This window comes from Macrobrachium rosenbergii, chromosome 56, assembly GCF_040412425.1.
Source record: "Macrobrachium rosenbergii isolate ZJJX-2024 chromosome 56, ASM4041242v1, whole genome shotgun sequence".
Lineage (NCBI taxonomy): Eukaryota > Metazoa > Arthropoda > Malacostraca > Decapoda > Palaemonidae > Macrobrachium > Macrobrachium rosenbergii.
The window spans coordinates 280,001-305,653 of NC_089796.1; the positions used below are offsets into that span (position 1 = coordinate 280,001).

A 25,653-nucleotide genomic window follows, 5' to 3' on the forward strand; every position below is an offset into this window, starting at 1 on the left:
GGCTTGCCTAGTCCCTCTAAGTTTAAATGACCTCATTCTCTCTCTCTCTCTCTCTCTCTCTCTCTCTCTCTCTCTCACACACACACACACACACACACACACACACACACACACACACACACACCCAAACCCAAGAAGGAGAAGAGGAGCAATTATTCATGAAGCTCAAATACCATTGCGTCAGACTGGCCACAGACTCCCTTTACCACTCTCTCTCTCTCTCTCTCCCTCTCTTCCTCCCTCCCTCCTCCTCCCACGGGGAATACCATTGTGGGGGGGACTGAGGTGGGGGGAGGGGGAAGTACCCCCCCTCCCCAGTCATCGCGGGTCCCAGGGGCCGTTCTTGAAAGACTGTGAATCGTGTGGTGTTGGTAGTAGTAACCTTTTATCGCGGGACATCACCAGATCTGTTTCGTGTCCGACGGCGGACGGAAAAAGACTTCAGGTCCCCTTTTGGGTAATTGTCCAATTTCATCGTAAAATATCCCCGTGTGTCGTGAGGGAGTGAAAGCGTGAAGTGCGTGGAAAGTATGGTAAAAACTGTGGTGGTTCCATCCGTCAGTCAGTCAACAGTCGGTGTCGGCACAGCGTGGCCATAACTGGAAGAAAGTTTCGGAAGGAATGTGGTGCGGATTTGAGGATTGCGTCAACAAAAAACGCCGCCATGTTTGTTTACATTACGGGGGCTTTTCCCTCGGGCGTTGGGGACGCTCCTACACCTTACATTTACCTGAAAATCACGTGTTTCTCTTGTAATTAAGCTACGGTTTACCTTATGTGCGCAGTCATACCACTCAGGAAGGTGTATACAGATACACACATACACACACACACACCACGAATTCCAAGTATTGAATCTTATGGCTTTATTATTGTGATGGAACTTGTTCGCGGAATTCCCAAGACGTGTGTGATTATTCAGTTACTGACCTAAATTTCATGCTGCAGTCTTCTCTCTCTCTCTCTCTCTCTCTCTCTCTCTCTCTCTCTCTCTCTCAACAGCAACAGCGAAAGAAAAACAAATGGAGTACCTCGATGAGGTAATCTTCGCCCACTCGAGTGAAGCCATTAATCAGGTTCTTACCCGTCTCTCTCTCTCTCTCTCTCTCTCTCTCTCTCTCTCTCTCTCTCTCTCTCTCTCTCTCTCTCTCGAGCATTTGTCATCAGTTATTTACGTGCCTAGGGAAAGTTTAAAGTCCCCCTCTCTCTCTCTCTCTCTCTCTCTCTCTCTCTCTCTCTCTCTCTCTCTCTCTCTCTCGTTTGTCACCAGTCAATTACGCGATAAAGGAATGTTTCAAATTTCTCTCTCTCTCTCTCTCTCTCTCTCTCTCTCTCTCTCTCTCTCTCTCTCTCATCTCTCTCATTTGTCACCAGTCATTTTAGTCACGATTAAGAATTTCAACAGTTTCAGATGTCTCTCTCTCTCTCTCTCTCTCTCTCTCTCTCTCTCTCTCTCTCTCTCTCTCTCTCTCTCTCTCTCATTTGTCACCAGTCATTTACACGATTAATGAATTTCAATTTTTTTTTTCTCTAGCGTTTGTCATCTCTCTCTCTCTGATCTCTCTCTCTCTCTCTCTCTCTCTCTCTCTCTCTCATTTGTCACCAGTCATTTACACGATTAGGATAGTTTCAAAATTTCTCTCTCTCTCTCTCTCTCTCTCTCTCTCTCTCTCTCTCTCTCTCTCTCTCTCTCTCTCTCTCTCTCATTTGTCACCAGTCATTTACACGATTAGGATAGTTTCAAATTCTCTCTCTCTCTCTCTCTCTCTCTCTCTCTCTCTCTCTCTCTCTCTCTCTCTCTCTCTCTCTCTTGTCTCTCATTTGTCATCAGTCATTTACACGAGTAAGAAACGTTTCAACTCTCTCTCTCTCTCTCTCTCTCTCTCTCTCTCTCTCTCTCTTGTCATCAGTCATTTGTTAGTGAGCTTCAAATTTTCTCTCTCTCTCTCTCTCTCTCTCTCTCTCTCTCTCTCTCTCTCTCTCTCTCTCTCTCTCTCTCAAGCACCCACACTTCAAAAACAGCCTCCTACAGACACAAACGCACACACACACTCTCTCACACACACACACACTCACACGCACACACACACACCTAACTAAAGATGCCTTTGTTCAAAGCCGCACCTCCTGAAACAGGTGGTTATTTAGTTAATCTCATCTCGAGATTGCCTCATGAAAAAGGGCCCTGTTCTCTCTCTCTCTCTCTCTCTCTCTCTCTCTCTCTCTCTCTCTCTCTCTCTCTCTCTCTCTCTCTCTCTCCTCAGAATGTGTTAAGTAGTGGCACCCTTCACTCTTGCTTTTGGCATTGGTATGTTCATGAAAAATTGACGTTGGCACTCCATTGATTATCCTATATTGGGAATTTTGTTTTTTATTGCTGGGACTTCAGAAACGAAGAAGACTTGTTTTGATACACACACACACACACACACACACACACACACACACACACACACACACACACACACACACACACACACACACACACACACAGTATTTGTGTGTGTTTGAGATGGAGAATCTAAAACTTTCCTTATAGTAAATGGTTACCATTAAATGAGAGAGAGAATTTAAAACTTCACTTAATACTGTAAATGATTGAGAGAGAGAGAGAGACAGAGAGACAGAGAGAGAATCTAAAACTTTTTTTAATCGTGCAAATGGTTGCTAATGAAAAATTGACAGAGAGAGAGAGAGAGAGAATTTAAAACTTTTTTTTAATCGCATAAATGGTTGATGAAGTATAATTGACAGAGAATTTAGGGCTTTCCTTAATCATATCATGGTTGATGACAAATGATTGAGAGAGAAAAAAGAGAATTTAAGACTTTCCTTAACCATGCAAATAACAGATGACAAATGAGAGAGAGAGAGACATTAATCTCGACGATTCCACTGCTATTCGCAGCACATTCGAAGAAGGCGGTCGTGCTAGGCGCTCTGAATGCAAAAGTAGGCAGCCACAGCTACACGTGTGTGGCAGATTGTTTAGAAAACTTTTGGGTGCTGAGAGAGAATGAGACTAGGAAATAAAAACGACTTAAAAATGTGTTCTGTATGAGTTTTTTTGTTAATTTAGCGAGATACAGGGTGAAGGTTGATGTGCAATATGGGCAAAGAGAAGATTTGAGGGGGATACGGAGTACAGAGAACACAGAAGAAGTTGTTGGATGCTGGAGTTGTAGGAAGATGAGTTATCTTTGTGGATATCTAATTAATAGCAATGGAAGAGTTGTGGGTTTTAATTCAGATTTTGATTTTGGATGAATGTTAGATATTATGAAGACATAGTCACTGGTAAAGGAATATATATATATATATATATATATATATATATATATATATATATATATATATAAATGTGTATATATAGATAGATGGATAGATACAATTGTGTAAAGATCATTTTTATGTATGACAGTCACCCAGGATATAAATTTAGCTGACGGCAAGCACACAGCAGAATTAATTATTCCGCAGCTGATAATCCACAATCGCAATTCCAAGCAACAGTTATTTAATCAGTCACAGACTGGAGAAATAAAAGAAGAAGAAGAGAGGTTTCAAATTGATGCGTTTGCTGAATGGGTACAGTGAGTGAAAGTTACACTGACTGGTGAAAGGGTTTATGAAAGTGCTTGTAGGTAGGGATGTTGTTTGGCAGGAGAATTAAATTTTATATATATATATATATATATATATATATATATATATATATATATATATATATATATATATATATATATATGAGAGAGAGAGAGAGAGAGAGAGAGAGAGAGAGAGAGAGAGAGAGAGAGAGAGAGAGAGAGAGAGAGATCGCTGGCTTACCAGTTTAAAAATTAAGCGGAGTATATAATTGGCTAGACTTTTTTTTGTAAACTTTTTTTTTTTGTTATATATGTAAGCAATGCAACGCACCACCAGCGTGATACCGATTTTAGAAAACGTAAAACTTTCCTATAAACTGCCTAACACCAAAATAGATGTAAATATATTGACGATAAAACTAAAAAAAGTAAAAAAAAAAAAAAAAATAAAATTGAAGCGAACGGTTCTCCATCCGCAATTGACATTTTGAAGCGAGTCGAAAGGATTTGAAGTTGTACGCATTGCCGAACGAACACACGCACAATGGCTCAATGGCTCGCCCAAAGAAGTCCTTGAAGGTCGACCAGTTAGAACTAGATAGGCATACATATATATGCCACCGGGAGGAGTAGAAGGAGGAGACGCAGTCGAACAGAATTGAACAGACAGGCAGATGGAGGATGCCCTGTCGCCGTTGATGTCTTCGTACGAGACAGCTCGAAGGCGTCGCCATCTTTCGATGGAATTTTGTTATATATTTATATATATTGGACGGGGAAAAAGGCAATAATTTTTTTGGGGAAAAAGGAGGTTTGTTCCCCAGGGGAAGAGCCAAGGTATATATTGCCCCTTTCGTTCACGTTTTCGTACGAGACAGCTCAAAGGCGTCGCCATCTTTTGATGGAATTTTTTTTATATATTTATATCTATTAGAGGGGGAATAAATGCAATTTTTGTTGAAAAAAGGCAATTTGTTCCTCTTGGGAAGATCTGAGGTATATATTAAGTTCACACGCCAGAGGGAAGTAATGGTGATTTGAAATTGGTAGTCTCATCCACCTGAGGATTTAAAACTGTTTAGGCAGATGTGCTGGTTAGGTCTAAAGCAAATACAGTAGAATAGATTGTAGCCTGACACACACACACACACACATATATATATATATATATATATATATATATATATATATATATATATATATATATATATATATATATGTATGTGTGTGTGTGTGTGTGTGTGTGTGTGTGTGTGTGTGTGAATGTCTTTTACTGTGATACAACAGTATAATATGAAGACAAAAAGGCCTATAAATAATGTTTTATGGGCCTTTTTACCTTCACACACACACAAATATATATAATGTATGTATTTTTTAAGTATTTCAAGCTAAAATAAGAACTCCAAAGCATATGTATTAACGAGCGCCTTACACGAGCATGTATACAATGTACGGAGTTCTGAGTTTCGCAAGCAGGGACTTGAAAAAGTAAAAAAAAATAAAAAAGTAATTGAGTAAAACGTGTCATTGCAATTAGTGATGATTTAGAAGACACATTGTAATCTCGTGATACTGCGCAACCACAATATTACTCCCAAAACTGGTAGTCTCTAAGACTAGTCAGCTTGTCAAACTAGGAATCTCTAGGACTAGTACTAAATTGGTCAAGCTGGTTTCTCGGTAAAAAAAAAGAATGGAATGTAAATGTGCGTATTTTCCCAAGTGATGTATGCCTAAACAGACAGTTCTGATGGATCAGAAATGAACTTTTTGGTTTATACTTTTGGAATATATATATATATATATATTTATATATATATATATATATATATATATGTGTGTGTGTGTGCGTGTGTGTGGGGTGTGGGAAAATTCCATTGCTAAGTGGTGAAACACACGCACACACACACACACACACACACACACACACACACACACACACACACACACACACACACAGGGCCTCATTCAAACTGAATACCATCCAGTTTGAATGAGGTCCTGTTAGTAATTGTATTAATGTACAGAACAATTATGTGATAAAAGCTGATATATATAAATAAATATATGTAATATATATATATATATATATATATATATATATATATATATATATATATATATATATATATATATATATATATATATATATATATATATATATATATATATATATATATATATATATATATATATATATATATATATATATATATATATATATACATACTGTACTAATACACACACTACTCATGTTACTTTTGTATGGTCGAACTTATCGTCCATTTGGAAGCTAAAGGGATAAAACTAAGGAATCGCATCTAGCTTTTTAAGATAACACAAGACACTCCAGCGCTTGATTAGATAAAAGTACGTTATGAAGAAACGAGAGAGAGAGAGAGAGAGAGAATCTCATGATTTCGACGTGACGTCAGTTCAAATTGTGACAGCTACCACGTTTGACTGATGACGGACTTAAAATGTTCCGTGTGAGGAATTATAAATCTGTATAAAAAAGAGAATATGGAAGAGACATATCTTAATCTTTGAGCGCCATATTAGCAGCAGAAGTGTTACGCAACAGAGAAGAGAAAAAAAGGAGGAACCACAGCGATGGGGCAGAACGCGCGCGGACCGAGTGAATGGTAGTAGTTTCATCATCGGCCGAAGAAATATTGCTATGGAAGGTATGCATGGAGGAAGTGCAAATGCAACGACCGATCCATTTCGCTTATTTCTCCATTGTCGATCAGCAAATCGACCACAAATCCCTCCCAGACTGTCGAGTAGAGTTGCCGAATGATTTAAGGGATGTTATTGTCGACATTAACGTCGGGGAAAGTATGAAATTCATAAGTTTAGAAATTCACATTCCATGGGATTACTACTGTATCCCTGTTCGCGCCAAGGCCGGAGACGTGGCAGCGTTGCTTTGAGTTGCCATGGCAATAGGGGAAGCGGTTACCGATTTGGTATTTTCATACAAATATTAATTCGCTAAGATATTTACTGTTTCGTCAGTTTTGAGACATTTTGGTATTTTCAGCGACTAAGAATGATTCATTATCACCGGTAACGAATCATTTTTAATGGTTCTGTTACGCCACATGAACTTAATAAGAACGTGGAAACATCTTCGAAATGATAGGCGAATGTGGCAAGGAGATACATCCGAGGCCCTTATCTCGAACGTGAAGCAGTTCGAGACGAAAGTGGTTCGAACGTTTCCGAACGGACCAAACATTCGTTAACGCGGTATTTCCCCCCTCCGAATTTGGGCGAGACGGCGTGGAATGTATTGTATGTGAATAAACGAAATCTGAATGGAGTGAAGTCGCATTAACAAGTCGATTTTCGATGTCGAATTCAGCTTGGGGTCGCGTTCAACCGTCGCCTCTGCAGGCACGTCCGAACCCCGCGAGTCGACGCGTTCGAAGCGTCTCGTTCGTCGGGTCGTCGGCCAACAGCGTTGGGAGTTTTCCTTCGGCCACAGAGAACAGCTGATCCACGAAAACAACTCCTGACGACGACGACGACAACAACAAATTACGACCCAGGTGCCGTGTCGAGCGCAGTGCCGAGGCCCTTCCGAGGAAGAGCAGGTACCCGTCGGGGTGTGCGTCGAGGGGGATGATGGCGATCGGGCGAGGAGAAGGAGAGGAGAGCAGTGCAAGAGCAAAAGCACCAGGAGGAGCAACATTGCTCTTCTCCTCCTCCTCCTCCTCCCCTTCCTCCTTCCTCCTTCCTCCTCCTCCTCCTCCTGCTCCTTCGTGTAGTGGAATTGCTTCGGGAATATATATTTTTTTTTTAATTTTTAGGGAGATTGCTCCCGTGAATTTGTTTCTTCCCACGCAAATGGTGACTTTATTCCTCGCGCAGTTTTTCACATGAAAAAAAGGGACCTTTAATCGTCTGTCTAAGATAAAAAAAAGAGCAATATATAAGTGAGATTTTGATAAAGGGCTTTTCGAAGGTTGCTGGGAGAGCAACCTTCAGGTTTGATTTTGAGCGAGATTGCTCCCGTGAAGTTGTTTCTTCCCACGATGATAGTGACTTTCTTCCTCGTGCAATTTTAAAGATTAAAATATGGGCCTGTAATCGTCCTGCCAACATATAAGACAGTAATATATAACACGAGATATTTTGATCGTGGCTTTTTGAAGGTTGCTTGAAGAGCAAATGTAAAACAAGGACACACGAGTTTCGAATTCGTGTTTCAGGAATTCTGTTCCCGTTGGAACTGCAAATTACCGTTTTTTAAATGGAAATCACATGATAGAAAAATTCAGAACACCAAAAATAATCTTTAGGAATGTGTATTATATGTGGCTTCAAGAATCTGAGCTAAATATGAATTTTATAGTTGAATTATGGGTACTAAAGTATTCCACAGTTTTGACGTTTTGTCATAAAACTCTATGTATTTTTTGATAATGTTTGGGTTAGCAGGCTGCCTTAAATAGTCAAATTAGTATTAAACGTAAGTTTATGGTATAATTTTTGTCACAAACTACTACTTATATTAATCTGGATTGTATGGCTTACGGCTATAACCTGCAATGGAAAATTTCCAGTTGGCTGTTATAACTTAGGTATGCATGGCCCATTCTAACTTTAATTAGCCACTGACCTTTTTATTGCAAGTTAAAATTGGAATTTCCATGTTGTGATATATTATAAAAAGGAAATAGGCATAGTTTGTGACCTAAGTGCGACACCTTTATTTTGAATCGTCTCCGGTAGGTGGTCTTTTGGTCGAGCCATATTCTTGTGGTTCACTTTCAATTCCAGCACCAAAATTATGAGAATTAGTTTGTAATCTTTAGTTTTGGCTTGGCAGATTGAATGAATTTATTAAATAATTCTTATAAATTAGAATTAAATATATCTGTTGTATGATAATACAGTATTTACAATGGTTTTCTCGGGAATGGAGTACATTACCAAAGTTGTCAGTCAGCAAGGTGTTCACTTGTGTCATAGTTCGTTCCAAATCGGGTAAAAACACTGAATTGAGCTTCGTATGTTTACTTCCTTGGTCACAGCCTGTCTCAGAGCGGGTCGGCATCATGCAGTATTTCAAAAGAGATGAATCTTAACACAATCATCCCTTAACCAAACCTAACCTAGAGTGTCATGCCTTTAGACTTATGCACAACTATTCTATAGTCTTAATTATTCTGTAGTATTACCCTGAATTGTTTCAAGTCTCAAACTGGCCCTGACACATCAAACATTGTCTTAGTTCTGGTTGTATTTTGTAGATATTTGTGTAAATCTACAGAAAAGCTCCATGGAATGCATGTTTAGTACCAGCCCATGAGGGATGAGTGCAAAAATATGTACAAAAGATGGTAAATTTCTCAAATGATCTTGCCCGTTTTGCATTATCGACAGCCTTTTCTATGTTGTAAAGTCAGAAAATATTATTAATAAACAATATCTCCGTGCACAGCTCTGTAGAACTGCTGATACAGCATTGGAAAATGAGAATTGTATGTTTTGTTATGGTCCCTTCAAATTTTATATATCAAATCAGATAAAATCAAAAGCAATACTTTTTTACTCGTGAGCAGTCAGAAACTGGTATATATTCTTAGGTAGGCTAATGGGAGTACAGGAAAAAGAAAGCAGATTTTACACCTAGTACGAGATGAATATTTGCAGTTGCGAACATGACGTGGACTGGGTACCAGAATTATTATTGTTATAAGTCAGGTACTTTTTGTTTTTATAAAAGACCTTCTGAAGTGTAAATATTTAGGTTAGTTTAAGAAAGTTAATGGGCAATAAGGGGGAGGGGGTTGAAGCCCCCGGGTTGGATAGACTTTTGTATGACAGGTTAGATAGGTTATTCATTTTCATTTTAAACACCTCTATAATTATCAGAGTTATTGTTTTACGCTTAAATCAGCATTAAATACTCATTAGCCTGCTGGTCCCTGAATTGTTGCAAAAAACTTTGAGTGTTTGCTGTGAAGATATGTTGCCAAAGGATTTTTGTACCTGAATTTTTCTGCTGTATTTAAGTTAAATGTTAGGTAACAGATTTTTTATTAAAATACTTGAGCCTTCTCATTTTTCATATTTTGTTAAGCATAGTTAGAGATTTTTGTTAGCACCTTAAGAATAATTTAAGATCATACTACATAGTAGATTAAGATAAAGTTGCCCAAGAGGTTTAATTAACCAAAAAAAAAATACAATGTTGGCACTAAAGAGAGTGAGAAATACAGTACTCCCATTTCCTCTCTTACACGTACCATATATATGTGCACATAATGTGCTAGAATCTAGAATAAGTCCTTTATATGTGATCTTTGCCTCATAGAGGGGTAATGCCATGAGGCATTACTAAAGATTCTTTGCAGCATCACTTCGGCCCCTAGCTTCAACGCCTGTCATTCATTTTACTGTATCCCATTTATATTCTCATTCTTCCATCTTACTCTCCACCCTCTCCTAACAATTGTTTCATAGTGCAACTGGGAGGTTTTCCTCCTGTTACACCTTTAAAAAATTTTTATCCTCAATTTCCCTTTCAGTGCCGAATAACCTCATATTTCCCAGTGCTTAGCCCTTGGCGAAACTTTTATATTCCATTCCCCATGTGATCACTGAACATTTGTTTCAAGATCGCAATACAAGCCTGTTTATGCTTGCAACCAAAAATGGCCCTTCTCATCAGCGGCAAACATTTGAAGCCCCATAGATGCTAGAGATCTGTTCAAAGTACACAACTTAAGCTCCATCAGTTCTGTATTGCAGAAAAATTTAAAAATATAGGTGATCAATATGATATCATCACACATGCCTGCCTCGGCTGAAGGATGTTGATTTGCTAAACGTTAGGATGTTAAAATAGTAATACTATGTTAGCTTATATTACGAAAGGATGGCTTAGAGCATATTGTCCTGCGTCATGTTTAACAAGTTAAGTTAGGATAGACCCCTTTTTGCATGGCTAGGGGTCTGGTCTAGGATGCTCGTCCCTCCAAGTAGGATGTAGCACACAACGATTGGTTGGGGAAGATCAGATGAGGATATTTTCTTCCAGCGCTGTCATGTATTCACTTAGGATTTCAACGAAGTACTTGAGATTACTGTTTAAAAGGGCAAATGCAAGGCTTGCTGCAATTCTAATAAAACCTATTTGAATCATATAATAGGCATGAATAGCAAAGTTAATGTATTTATATAGTTTTTAAAAAATAAAGTAAAAAAATATCTGATCTTGGCAAACGTATCTTTTTGACCATAATTTTCCTTTTAATTTTTAAAGATGCTACATTAAATTACAGTGATTTTCATTCAAAATATATTCAAAACTAGCATTAAGTCGTGGAAAATACTGTTAGCAATAAAAGAAATGAGTGTATTTTACCACACAAGTTTTTAGCCTCTTTTGAGGTTAATGAAATGTTAAAATTATGTAATTCAGTAAGGTATTTAAATGGTGGGGATTTATCCAGGTATACATTAGGAACAAAATATTGTAATTCAGTTATTTAATGAAATGCTATGAATATATTTCCCAAGATAATAAATCGATTCAGAACAACAACTAATACAACATGCCTGGGAAAATTAGGTGGAATTTTACATGTTTACTGTAGTGTAATTCTTCAATGAAATAAGAATTTTCTGTCTTGGACTGAACCGTGCTTTGGGGATTTTTTTTTACTTTTGGGAATTTTTTATAGGAAAAAGGAAAGTCATAAAATTTGGGAATATTATCACATGGAAGCAGCCTAAACTAAATTCCACGTAACATAACCTAGGGCACTGCTTCTTACCCGGCATAACATAACCTAAGGTACTAGTTTTTACCCGGCCAGGAGGTGAAAACTCCCAAAGTAATCTGACTCAGAGCTTTGTAAGATATACGATAGTGTTATTTACAACGATGCATCCCCCATTCAACATCAGTGAAATTACATAGCATTGCCATAGAGGTGCTAGGCCTATACTGATAGATGGGCAGTTTGTTCATAAAGCACTTCTGATGTAAGGTTAACATCAGAATCATTCAAGACGCACCAAAACCTATAGGTAAAACCACATTCTACTGGGATGTGTTATCCCTGCAGTGTAACCTAAAATAGCATGCAGTTTTACATTAGGGACTTTTGTGTTTTGTAGACCAGCCACAGCTTCAGTTTTTACATTTTTCAGAGCAGAGGGTTTTTTGACAGGCAGCAACCCATAGAGTCTTGGTGTAGAATTATGTAAGAATTTCTGGATAACATTTTTTGAAGTATAGTAAACTCCCCGTATTCACGGTTTCACTATTCACGGATTTCTCTGTGGAACGTATATACAAGTTATTCGCGGAAAATTTGCCCATTCGCGGTATGTTTCACTGAGAAATATTCACTAATTACTGTATTTTCGTTTAATTTTCATGACTATATGCACTTTTTGTGATAAAACTATTAAAATACTCAGGTATAAGCATTTTACAGTTTTTTTTTTTGTGTTTAAACTATCAAAATAGGCAGTTCAAAGTGCTTATAGAGGGGTTGTAAGTATTCGCAGATTTTAGCTATTCGTGGGGGCGGGTATGCATCCCGCGCGAATACGGGGGGTTTACGGTATTGCATGAATGAATGAGTGTTTGTTAGTAGTCACGCAGGGCATGAAGTCGTGTTTGTGTGCGAGTAACTGGTGTAGAAACCAAACCACATTAGATTTTTGCTTAATATTTAAAAAAAAAAAATTAAGTCCTTTGCAATGTAGATTATAAGAGTTAATAGCAAAACTAATATGCTTTGGGTTTTATGCAACAATCATCTTTCTTTTTTTGCAGATGAACTTGGCGTTAGTGAGCAACACACCAGTCTTGAACGGTAATTTATACCAAGTGTTCGGAGAACTTGATATTGAAGAGGGAACCCCGGTTATATTGGTCAAGGTATGTCGTAAAAATTACTTTTGTGTGTTCATTGAAAAGACTGTTGAATGTCCTTCTCCGTAGGGTGCACTTTTGGCGTAGCTTAAGCCCCTAGCTGCAACCTCTTTCATTCTTTTTATTGTACCTCTGTTTATATTTCTTCCGTCTGACTTTCCACCCTCTCTAACAGTTGCTTCATAATGCAGCTGCGAGGTTTTCCTCCTGTTAAACTTTTCAAACCCTCTTACTGTCAATATCCCTTTCAGCGTTGAATGACTTCGTAGGTCCCAGTGCTTGGCCTTTACCCTAAATTCTATTTTCTGTTCTGTTAAATGTCTTCAGAATTGTTTAACCCCAAATAGTATCAAATATATGAATATGAGAGAAAATAGGTGTAGTTACCCATTTGCATTCAAAGCCTCTGCAGATATTATTTGAATGTTTTAATGAAACTAATGTTCATCTGTTGTTTTAATACCCAAGCAGTGATGGTATAATTCTAAACATTTGCATTTTACATGTTAATTTTGTATTATTTTTCCTGTTGCTAGTAACGAGGTTTGTGGAAGTGTGCCATTGGTTAAAACCATATGAATTAAGTGCACAACCAAAGAGGCTAACATACCGAACAATTAGGGAATCCATGCTTACAAACGTACAATTCCGTGGTTGCAAGAAAAATTGTAAGTGATGTAGGCAAAATAAGGAGAAAGATTTGCTGATTTCATAAAAGCAAAAATCAAAGAATAGAGCTGTTGCCATAGTGGGCAGTAGTGCTGTCAGTGTACCTCATGGAACGCACTGTAAGCATTGCTGGATGTTCCTTGCAGTGGCTCTCTGGCCCGTAACTGCCACCCCTTTCATTCCTTTTACTGTAACTCCCTTCATATACTCTCCCTTCCATCTTACTTTTCCCCCTTCTCCTAACACTTGTATCGACATTATTTCTAGAGCTGAATGACCTGATAGGTCTGAGCATTTGGTCTTAGATGTATATTTTGTATTCCAATTCCTGTGGGGTTGTGTGATGCAAACATATTTTGAAAATGCTGGATGATAATTTTTACATAATTATGTAGTGGGAGAAGAAAGTTGCTTATAGACGCAACTTTTCCTGCAATGATATAATTATCCTTTAAGCATGTCCTTGCGAAGATGAAAATAAGGTTACAAGAACACACTTGGCCATACAAGAAGGGTGTTGTAAGTTGTAGTTGAAAAAGTGTTTAAGGACTTACCATCCCTGCCAGTATGAAGAGGCATCATGGCACAAACAAAATAAACATACAGTATCTTAAACAAACAAGAGTATGTATGAGAGCCAAAGGTACTCTTACTGAGATAAAGGCAAACAGGAAGTGAATGGCCTCACTTTACAATGTAAACAATGAATCCCAGTGTCCCGTAGGGGGTTAGTGCCATCAGTGCTCCAAATGCAGTGCACTGTAGGCATTACTTAAGGTTCTTTGCGATGGCCCTTAGCCCCTAGCTGCAACCCCTTTCGTTCCTTTTACTGTACCTCTGTTCATGTTCTCTTTCTTCCGTCTTACTTTCCACCCTCTCCTAACTTTGATTCGTAGTGCAGCTGCAAGGCTTTCCTCTTGTGGCATAAGCACGTGTGCCGGGACCGTTTTCTTTGAAATATATTGCTCTGTGCACGCTGTGTTCTGCACAGTTGAAGGCTATAATATGATTAACGGGGTGTGCATAAAAGCTAGTTGTATTGAAAATATTGTAATAATTTACTTATTTTCATGTTTTAACTTGACAAAATTATTTCTTAAAAATGAAATAAGGTATTCTGTTAAGTGTTTGGTCATAGTAGAGTGAAATACACTGTAATTTAGATGATTTGGTTAAATAAGAACTGTATTTAAACGGGGCACCTATTAATGGTGGAGTATTTTAAATGGCACCTGTTAATGATTGGGTATTGTATGGAAACTTTAAAGCTCCACTAAATTAGACTTTTGACGGAAAACCCTTTCTGAAGTGGAGAGCCAGCTGGTATATTGTTGACTACTCAGTACCAAGTTATGCAAAAGTAGCATTTCTCTCCTCAAAGTGCTATGAAAATGTACTTGTCATTCTTCTCTTTTGCTAGGTGCTATCCAACATAGGGACAGATAGATGTTGAAAGCATATTTAGGCAGCTACAAAAATCTTTGGAATGCTGCCAGAATTTAATAATCAAAAGTCAAGGAGTAAATGCTTTGTTAATTAAAGATAAAAAGGCAATTAAAAATTTAATTCTGGCAAAACTTATTAACTTAAATGCTCAGGAAAATGAAAGGCATTTTTACCAAAAGGTTAGACATACATAAGTTGAGGCTTATTGCTACCGAAGACCTCAGGACACATGAAATGCATGTGCAGGCATGAAGTCTTGCAGAGTATTGACATTCAAATTTGGAGAGTGTAGGTTTCATGAAGACCGAGAAAGAGGGCTAATTATCGGTAATGTGTTTGTTGTGAAACAAATTTTAAAATTTGTAAACTTTTGCAGTTAACGCTTTTCTTTACTTTCAGATCCTTTGTGAATGCAACACAATCGATGCAAAGCTTTTTCAAAGGAGTAATGATATTATAAGGAAGAGGTTTCCGCACATCCTCAAGTGAAGGATAGTTGTGCCGTCATCGACTACGGTCTGACCACACTATAAGTAGCAAATACAGTACTTATTGTTTTAATACTTTTAAGATTTTGCTTGTAATAGTATCTTAAGCCGCCATTGATGAAAGAGTCAGAGCTGTAAGTGTGTCCCTAATACTTGGACAGAGCTACGATGGCTGAAGAGTAACTGATCAATGTCTTGTCTGTATTTGGTGATATCCTCACTCTTTGTCATGAGCGCTTCAGATATTTTGAATATCAGAGGGCTTTCATTTTTTTATAAGGCTTTTATGTCCAGGTTAAAGAGTTTGGGTTGCTCGACACATCTGCTGGAGAGGGATTGTTGTGGCGGTTTGCAAAGAAACATTTGTGTGCACAGTCATAGCAGACCCCTGCTCAGGTGCGTGCATGCTCTGAACCATTACCAGTATGAGCACATCTAGCCACACCCAGGAACAAGAAGCCTCAGATTGTGCCAATTCATTCAAAGTAGAAGATTCTAGTAGTAGTGCCGATTCTGAAGTTGTACGTGAAAGTAACCCAAGTAATGAAGGGTCAGATAATGCGTCAACCTTAAGTGATTCATGCGAACTAAATACTGAGACTAAAAATCCCGGTGAAATTCTTGAAGATTCTGTTGAGGGTTTAAGTCAAGATACAGAATCCTCTAATGTAGAAAGTTCTGATGAAAAAATTGGAGATCCTACCGAGAGTGTAAGTGAGGATACACAAATCTCAGATGTAGAAAGTTCTGGGGAAAACATTGGAAATCCTGTTCAGAGTTTAAACCAAGAGACAGAATCCTCTGACACCGAAACCACTGTAGCGGAACCATGTGGCGAAACAGAAGCAAAAGAGAAAAGTGGGAGAGAAGAAGAAGAAGCCACACTGCATTTAGATGGTACAGTTGATGAAACGTGCGCGTCACCTGTCAGTGATCCTGCGAGAGGAGCCCCCTCTTCTTGCGACCGAATAAGCATTTCGGTCGGTGAAGTCGTCACTGCGTTTCAGGAAGTCAGGAGCGAGTTCAAAAATGCAGTCAAAGATGCTCAGAGTGAATTCGTCACTGCTGTTAGTGAAGTTAAAAATGAACTCGGCCAGGTACTGAGTGGAGCAACAAGCCAATCGTCTTTCTCTTGTGAAGTTCAGCAGACTCCACTGCCATCAGAACTGAGTGATTCTAACGATAATATCTTGAGTACTGTCTCCTGTAGTGAAAATTTAGATAGCACTGGAAATTTATTAACAACAGGAGACGATACAAATGTTGAATGTGATAATCCAGGTTTAGAACATTTGACCTTGGAGTCAGACTCTGAAAAAGGTGAAGTGAGTGATTGTCACAACATTATATTGGGGTCATCCGACAACTTTAAGCTGGAGGATGACATTAATGACAATGTAGCTCATAGTGCCCCTGTACCCTTGGATGTAGATATGTATAGTGGTGAAATTGAAGTCAATGCCAATGGTCCAGCAGAAAGTACAATGGACACACAAACAGCAGAACTGATCAACACTACTGTAGAGGGTTGCCCTCCTCAGAATGGGGATGTTTGTCAGGCTGATGCCAGGTGCATGGAGAGTAATGGCGGCATTGAATATGATCTTCATCAGGGAAAGGAGACTTCAGAACATTTGTCAGCATGCATGGAAGACCCATGTTCTAGGGGTCAGGCCACATCTGCGCCTTCAACGCCTGTTCCCTCTGCGGCTGGATCTGTCCGCAAAGTTCTTCGAACAGCAGCTTGCCCTGGTCGTCGGGTGTCGTTCCCGAGGACGACACTCGCCTGATATCTAGTTATTTGGAGCCTGTAAATCCTTGGCAGCAAATGGCTGGGGTAACTGTGGAGGAAATTGCTGCCGCCTACAGATCCTCTTGTGAACGACATGGTACACAACCTCTCCCGGGAGTTTTGCAGCAGATCAAGGCTTTGCCCCTGGTTGTAGGAGGGCGTGTCGAATGTATCAGTCTGCGGGGACAGAGGCTGGAAGGCGGCCAGTGTGAAGGGCTAGAAGAAATATTCCGCAGAGTTCAGTTTAAGGTTCTGGATCTTGAAGGCTGCTCCCTGGAAGATGACACTGCCATACCTCTATTCGATATGATCGAGTTTTATGATTCTGCCACTCAGCTCAATATTTCATGCAATAGCAAGATTGGATTTAGAGGGTGGCAGGCATGCGCTCGCATGTTGAAGCGGACGCCTTCGGTCGAGTACCTTGATGCCCGCAACACCAACTTGAACGAGACCAACATGCCTATATTGGGCAGAGCTCTAAGATTAGGTGCAAGGTTGCATACACTGCATCTTGAGAACTGTAATCTAACAGGTCGTCCTCTCATCATGCTTACCGCTGCATTAAAGCAAAACGATACTCTGGCAGAGTTATATCTGGCTGAAAATCGCTTGGGGGTCAATGATTGCATTCAGCTGGGCAACTTGGTGCGTGCAAACAACACCTTGAGAGTGCTGGATCTCAGAAACAACAACGTGCAAGACGCCGGTTGCGGCCACATTTGCGAAGGAATATGCGAACAGCAGAAACTGCAGAGTGAGAAGGAGAGCAATAATGTGGAAGGGAAGAAGACAATCAAAGGGTTAAATTCCCTCATATTGTGGAATAATCATCTCACTCAGCAATCGTCTCCACACTTGGCCAGTTTGCTGTCTGGCTCTTCCTCCCTTGAAATGATAAACCTTGGCCGCAACAATCTCACAAGCGAAGGGATTCTACGCCTGAAGGAGTCTCTGTTGAGAAATCGATCTTTGCTGCGGCTTGGACTTCAGGCTGCCAGGATTGCCGACGAGGGAGCGGTGGCTTTGGCAGAATATACGGCAGACAACACCATCATCCAGCAGATCGACTTGAGGGAGAATCCTATCCGTGTTGCGGGGTTGATGGCCTTGGCTCATTCGCTGCGTTTAAACACAAACGTCACTCAGATGGATCTGGACTCGGATCCCAGAACAGAGCCCGCAGCCGAACTGGCAGAACAGCACTTGGCTCTCCAGAAAGAAATTAAGGAGTACTGCCAGCGTAACTTGGTCAACAGTCATATACAGGCTGCAGAAAACCAGAACAATCTTATTCAAGTTTCTGCCAAGAGTCACGACGAAGACAAGTTGTCTGTCAACTCTGTGTTCAGGAAAGTCTCTCTAACGTGCGAAACTTCACACAAGACCATCCAGCCAGAAACAAGAAACGACACCCCTGTACGAGAAGAGGAGAAGCAAAAGTACGTAAGTCCTGCACCCAGCCCACTTCCAAGCCCAGCTCCAAGTCCCTGCCAAAGTCCCTCTCCAAGTCCCGTACCTAGCCCCATGAAAAATCGCTTCAGGGTCTTCAGGGTTCAAGAAGCATCTAGAAGTGCTTCACAACTACCCATAAATTCAACTCCTTGTTCTCCTGTAGTTTGTTCCTCAGCTCCAGTAAGTCACTGTGGAAGAAGTATGTCTGCTGGAGACCTCAATTTACCCTCCAAACAGCAGTCTTCTCGCCCTAATAGATTCAGCATTGGCGGCCGTTTCACTGTCACAAGGGTTGCAGAGGTCTCTGGGCCATGTAGTTTACCTAGTGGTCAGTCTACAACTTCTGATACCATTCTGACCCACTCCACCGGTTCTGTGTCAAGCCCCAAAATCATTATCTCTTCACCTGTTAGAGTAGAGCGTGGCTTTAGCATAGAAGAAACGCCATCGAAAAATATGTTTCTGAGCAAAAGTGGAGATGGCCTGGTGACGTCACCTTCAATGCCGGGCACCAAAAGTTCTGACAGTCTTCCAGAAGGTCACCACAAAGTACCAGGCAGCTTGTCAGGTCACATCGTGAGATTGAAATCGGACAGTGATAGTGACGACGTTTTTCTCGATTCTGCAAATTCCAGTAATATTAGTGGGTGGTCGGAGGTTGGGTCTCAGAGGGGTTTGCTTCGGAGCAGCGTCAACGAGAGCAACAGCAGCAGCACTGAGAAAGATAATGATTCGGTCAGTTCCAGTGAGTTGACTGACAGTGGGTTTCTAGACGACTCGGTCTGTGGTGTGGGAAGGGTTGGGGGCAGCTGTTCCCCGAGCCCTAGCAGTCCACATCCTGAGGGTGACCGAGATTCCCTTTTGAGCTCCTCAGTCGATAGTACAAGCCAAGAAGATGCTGGATTAGGATCCTCCATAAGCTCCTCAAGTAATCTACAAACCTCCCCAATACCTTCTACAGTGCCAATGCTTCCTTGCACTGCACAACCTATGGTTCATTCTGCTGTGCCGGAACCTTTGAAAAGAGCACCGTTAGCAGCCATGGAGAATGGAAGTTTCGATTCCGATAGCGAGGACAGTGAGGTCACCACTCAGTCTTCGGATTCTACCCACAGCGACGAGGTACGAATAACGACCGAGCAGTTATCCCCCAGACCTGCCTGGGGTTCAAAGCAGGAACCTGTAGAGGAATCACACCACAGTGCAGAAGCCTCCAGCATACCTCCAGAGACTACAGGGACTGGCTGATTGTGATTCCTGTCATGGTTGTGTTGGCCAGAGCCTTAAATGAATAAGTGGTATCACTGAAATACTGCACGCACAGTCTCACTGTGTGCACGTGCTTTTAACGCATCTCATTGCAGATTGGTCTTTTTGCAATTATTTGCTGTTATTTATTTATATGATTATATCTTTTTGTATATTTATGCTTGCAAGTCAACATGATGTAGGATATGAGAAAGAAGCAGTAATGATAACTTATCACGTTTTGCCTTGCGTTTTCTGCGAGATGCTGAAAGATTGTCATATTTATATACCGTAATTTAGAAGTGCAAGAAGTAAAAGATCATATTTAAGTGTGTTCAGAGTATGCCGTGGCTCAGAATTTGTGATATGTGAACAATTATTTACATTCTTATTTTTAGGGACGTTCAATAAGTTGTGCTTGTGAAGAGAGGAATTATTGAACTTCATTTTTACGGAGCCAACCTATTTTATAAGTTATTTATGTATTTAAATTATGGTGATAGATCATACGCTTCAGTGCAAAGACTTACAAGACCATCTGTGAGCATTTTATGTCATTTGATACTGTACATAGTTTTAGTGACCAAGTAGTGTTGCAAGAGGTTAAAACAAGACTGCCGTGTTGCAGAGGACTTGACAAATAGAGGGTCAAACTCTGGTACTTGTTGCCTGTTGTCATGCAAGATTTTATGTAGAGAAGATGTTCAGAATACTATCTCAGGCATAATAGCTGACTGAAAATTCAGCAGTGCTGTGCAGGTAATCCCAGCAATGTTTTATATTCATAAGTCATTTCGTAAGGTTACTAAAACATTGCAGTCTAAACATCTCTTTCACGTGAATGTTGGGGGAAATATTTAGAATTTGTTGCATATTCTTGTTGATGTTTACTTCACGGTGGGGTTTCGTTGTTTCCCAGTGACGATGTATGTATAAAATTGTAAGGTCACTTCAGTTTGGCCACAAAGATATTTCACTCTTTTTCTAATAGTTCACAATAGCTATGATGTTATGATCACAAGTTTTTTCACATTTCCTGTTTACCGACGGCAAAATTAGCGTTAAGTTAGGGCTGTAAGGGAACTGTCAGAGTGGTATGATAAATTACCAAGTGCCGGACTCACACCCTCGCAAACTATGCTTTTATACTAACTGCCTCGCTTCATTGGTAGCTTAATTAGGTCGTTAGACAGTCTAGAGAGGAATTGATACACGTAGTCAAATGTTATTACAGTCACTGATCAATCATTTGTACTTTTTTTTTTTTTTTTTTTTTTTTGCCTGTCAGTTTTAGGGAGGGAACAAACTTCATGGTGTTAGGAATATGGGGATATATTTTCAAGAGTGTGGCAGGTATAGTATATGTACCGCACTGTTATTTGAATAACCTCTGCCGTTAAAATGGCATTTTAAAATGTATTATCATAAAATTCGTGACTGTAATCACATCCTTATCCTATTATTACGCAAACTCAGCTCTGTAATACTGCTGTTAGTCGGAACGAAGAAACTGATTAGGAAATGTAGGAAATGTTTTTGTGACCATACCAATATAAATATATATTTTTTTTTTTTTTTTTTGCAAAGAAAATTATGTATTTGATTATTGTCCAAGTGGTATAATACGATATCTTGGGAGTCCCATAGGGTACTTTTGTGAGCATCCTTTGTGACGACAGTGTACAAAGTCATGATATTCCTTGGGAGGGTTACAACTTTGTTGTGTGTCGTAGATGACTCTAGATGACTATAACTGTCTTGAGAGAAGGCACAAGGCGAATGGGGGCGAGCGAAAGGATCTAATTTCCTCGACAGTGGTAATAATTCTGTAAAAATAATTTCTAAGATGTGTGGGTAAAGAAAACAATAAATGCATTGTTAAAAATAATGTTTTAAGCATACATGTTGTGAAACAAGGTTGGTTAATCTCTTGAAAAGAGAGTAGATTGGACTGAAGTTCTCAGAAGGTGATTCTTGCGAAAGAGGAGAAATACGTAGGAGGAGAAATAATATTCTTTTACTGAAATAAAACAGAAAATTGGGTAGGCCTGTTGAAACTTTGTGGCCTTAGCAACAACAAAGAATAAAGTCACAATGGGAGGGATGCCTTCGTCTGCTTCGCGTTTCGTATTCGTAGCTGCACGTCATCGGCCTGAGATGGTGGCCTCTGTTGGAGTGTGAGAGAGGTATACTTGGATGTAATTGCAGATAACCTCACTTGTTTTTTTTTTTTCCGGTGCTGTGTAAATTTGGAGTAATGTTGCAATGCAGATATAACTACTATATAATCTTGACACAAATTATAATGAATGTACCTGTATTAGTACTTAGACGCATTTTGCAGACTTTCGAGGGATTGCAAGGTATGCATACATCAAATTGCGATCCCAGCTTTTGAATCCACGAGTACCAGTTTGTCTATCCTTTCACCGTAAGAATTTAAACATTTAATGGTTACAAAGCATTTTCAAATGTAGGGTTCAGGGTATTTCATAAAAATCTCTATCTGGAACCAATTCCACGTTCACAAGAATACGTAGTTAGATTAACAATAAAGAATTTTATTTTTACCTTCTGTATTGTGACGTACGACTTGGTTCCAAGTAGTTCAGGGATAGTTAACTATTCTTAAGATCAAGATTACTGATAAACTTATGGTGGATAGTTCAGTAACGTGGATCGGATCATATTGAAACCAGTGTCATAAATCATTTTATATTGTTTTAACTGAATGATAGTTTTGATTGTTGCATGGGATGTGTGGTATGATGCTGAGAATTTTAATTGAATGATTTTAAATTTTAAGCCAATTTTCTTTGTTAAGTAGGTTTTTATGTCGTAGGAGAAATGCATATGTGGAGCTGGTGTGGTTGCCAGTTTGTGTACTTCTTAAAAGATGAAATATTTATACAGTGGCAAGTTTTAAATTTGTATTGGGGAGTCGCAAGGCTAGTCCAGATTATATGAAAATTAGGACAGGTAGTTAGAAACAGTAGGAGATGTGTCATTTTTTTTTTTTTATCAAGAATTGGAACTGTATTCACTGATTCAAGCAATATTTTATACATTTTTGAGGCACATACAAGCCATGAACAGTTGTAAAATATGTTGCATACCCAAGTAATTGTTCTAGTTCTCGTGTGAAGTACACAGTGCTATATTTAAAACATATTTTAACACGAGACCCAGTTTATATTCTCTCGCCTTCAGTGTTGAAGGGATGTGATCACTCATGAATATATTGAGCTTTTATTACTTTTGTGGTTATGAAATGAGAAGTGGCATGTATGATAGGAACTGGTGATAGGTAGAGTTATTTTAAAGTATTTCTGTGCAACTTTCCATTCTGTAATAGTAAGTTAAACAACAGGCATACTGTACTATGTATGTTCTGGCAAGGGGGATACCAATCTTATTCTCAAGTTCAGTGCTGAGAAACTTGCGCGAGTCTTCAGGAGCCAGGCGTGACTGGTCATAGGCCACATGTACCCCAGGACAGCAAGATATGTTGAGAAATGAAATAAATAACATAACGAAAGTGCAACTGTGCGGCAAGTGTAGGCTGTGAAATTTATTCCTCCAGGAAGCTTAATTTTTTATTTTTAATTCTAGGTTTCTGGATCATTGTGATATATGCATGAATTTTATAACACAAGGTTTTTTAATACACTTTACATTTAAATTTGATATTTTTCCGTCTTACGAAAACAAGCGATAGCTTTTGGAATGCTCGGTCACGTGTTGTTATGACATCAGCTAATCTCACCATATGCATGAAAAAAAGTCCCCAAGTAATGGTATGCAAGTAATGATTGTTTGTGGGTCTTTCAAAAAAAGACGAACACAGCATTACACGAACAGGGATGATCATACAAAAGAACATTATTGTAATACTTTTCCATATGGAACTATGGAGTGTAAAGAAGGATTGGAGTGCAAAGAAGGATTGCTGTAACTGATTACCAGAAATAAATATATTGAAAACGTGTCTCAAGGTAGTTTGTAAAATATTGTAATTGCATTACAAAGTACTTTGTAAAGGTAAATATCCAAAATAGTGAAATTACTTTTAAAAGTGCACATTCATCAAAAGTTAATGTAGTGAATGCTTTATATTATTGGGGCACTACTAAATAGTTTCAAAAGAGGACTACATATAATATTGTTTAAATTGAGTGAGTCACTTAGATTTCTCTAAATATTACTGGATTACTTAGGAAAAAATTCATTTGTGATTGCAATTTGATGTTTATTGAGTGAAATGCTAAAACCCTTTGCAATTTGATGTTTATTGAGTGAAATGCTAAAACAGGAAAGGGTGTGACAGTTTGCCAGATACTTTTGTCCTTCATATTCTGTATATTTTGATCGTTGGTACGTTTTAAGTACAGTATTTCATATCAGGGTTAGACGGTTTTAGGTAGCGGTACTATATTTCTATATTAAAGCGTACTGCACCTTCAGGAGAAACAATGGACCATAAAAATCATATCAGTTGATTTACAAGTGTGACCTCGTTGTACATAGAAGGGACGGCGTGAGATTTGTTCAGTTTTATCCGTTGAAGTTCAAGTTCAACTTGGTCTAGTAATTTGACATCAAGTTTCCGTTAATACGAGTATAACTTGCGATGGGTGGGTATGTGACACGTTTTACAATGTTCGTGGCCTCAGCAATGTTGAGATATTGTAAATAATGCATTAACAGGTAGTAAGCTTTCCTTGCAAAGTAAGGATAATACTGTAGATTATAAGGAAGATTTAACGTGTACATGTCTGTTAACAGAAGGAAACCAGGGACTGATGGTGCTTTCTCTCAACGAAAGGCACTCACGCCCTGTGCTGTGCTGGACTTATGTCTTGTTCATTGTGGCAAAAGTACTGTAAACCGGTGGAAAATGTATTGTCATTGTTTCTGGAGTAGGACTTCTCTTATTACTGACAGCTAATCAGATTCCAGGCTGAAGAAATCAACTGCTGAAGTTGAAAAAGAAGTGTAACTGGCCTATTAAAAGCTTATTCTAAGGCACGTTACTACTTATGTGAATTTTATTTATATCTAATGCCAAATAATTTTGTTTTATAAATTTACTGAAATTAATGTGGAAGCAATAAGCTGCAACTCTGACAGTACTACTGAAAAGGAAACCTGCTTATTTACATTTGCCCTTCGGAAAAAATTGTCCTATTTCTCTCTTACTGTCAGAGTTGTGTCTTCTTGATTCCTCCGAGTTCTCTTGCCAGATGCATTTATGTTCAAAGCCCCTCAAATGAGCCTCAAAGCTCCACAGTTTATGTTACAATGTAAGAAATCAATTTGGTATTTCTTCAAGTACGGAAGAAGAAGAAGACAGCTGGCCCACTCAGAGGCAAAAGCAACTAGTTTATCTTGTACATACTGTAATGTTAAAAACTGCCGTCACAGTCTACCTATCGCTGCCGTACGCTGTCTCCCGTGGTTGAAGAAATATAGAAAATGATGTACTCTACTTTTTTTTAGTTAGTGTACTCTTCTATTCAGGCTAAGGAAGAGTCTAAATGAATAATCAGTGTGGTATTCACACTTTAATAAAAAGTGATTATAGTAGCAAATGGATTTAAAAAAAAAAAAGCTTATTATAGGAATGATGATTGTATAAAATTGTAATAATGAAAAGAAAACTATTACCTGTTTTTAAGTTGTTTTGTACTTTTCATACCTGTAACTTTACAAAAAGGGAAAAAAACGACGACTTCGGTACTGCGTCTTAGATTTAGTTATCCAGAAGCATGGATTTATGGCTTGGCAATATTCTGTTGACTGTGTTGTGGTAAAACAGTGTTCTTACTGGATGCAATGTTTCGCAATTTTTAGTCTTGACTATCGTAGAGCACAAAAAAGTTCAGACAAGGTTATCAACACACACATCCACACACACACATATTACGACTTATAAATCAGTCTTTCAGAAATGAGATATGCCATTAATGCCCCAATTTTAAGAATTAAATTAGCTAAACCATTAAAACGTTGAATAAATATTGGTTAGCAGCACAGCACTTGTGTGGTCAAACTAAA

General features: G+C 38.9%; 1 protein-coding gene across 1 annotated transcript; it reads left to right on the forward strand.

Annotated features, from left to right (window-relative positions):
* Positions 1 to 340: 340 nt before the first annotated feature.
* Positions 341 to 25,269, forward strand: LOC136836360 (serine-rich adhesin for platelets). The gene is given in 4 exon segments (XM_067100546.1): positions 341 to 457; positions 12,400 to 12,504; positions 15,013 to 16,871; positions 16,874 to 25,269. Coding segments are annotated over 2 exon segments (4,068 nt in total). The 5' UTR covers positions 341 to 457; positions 12,400 to 12,504; positions 15,013 to 15,526; the 3' UTR covers positions 19,597 to 25,269.
* Positions 25,270 to 25,653: the final 384 nt, after the last annotated feature.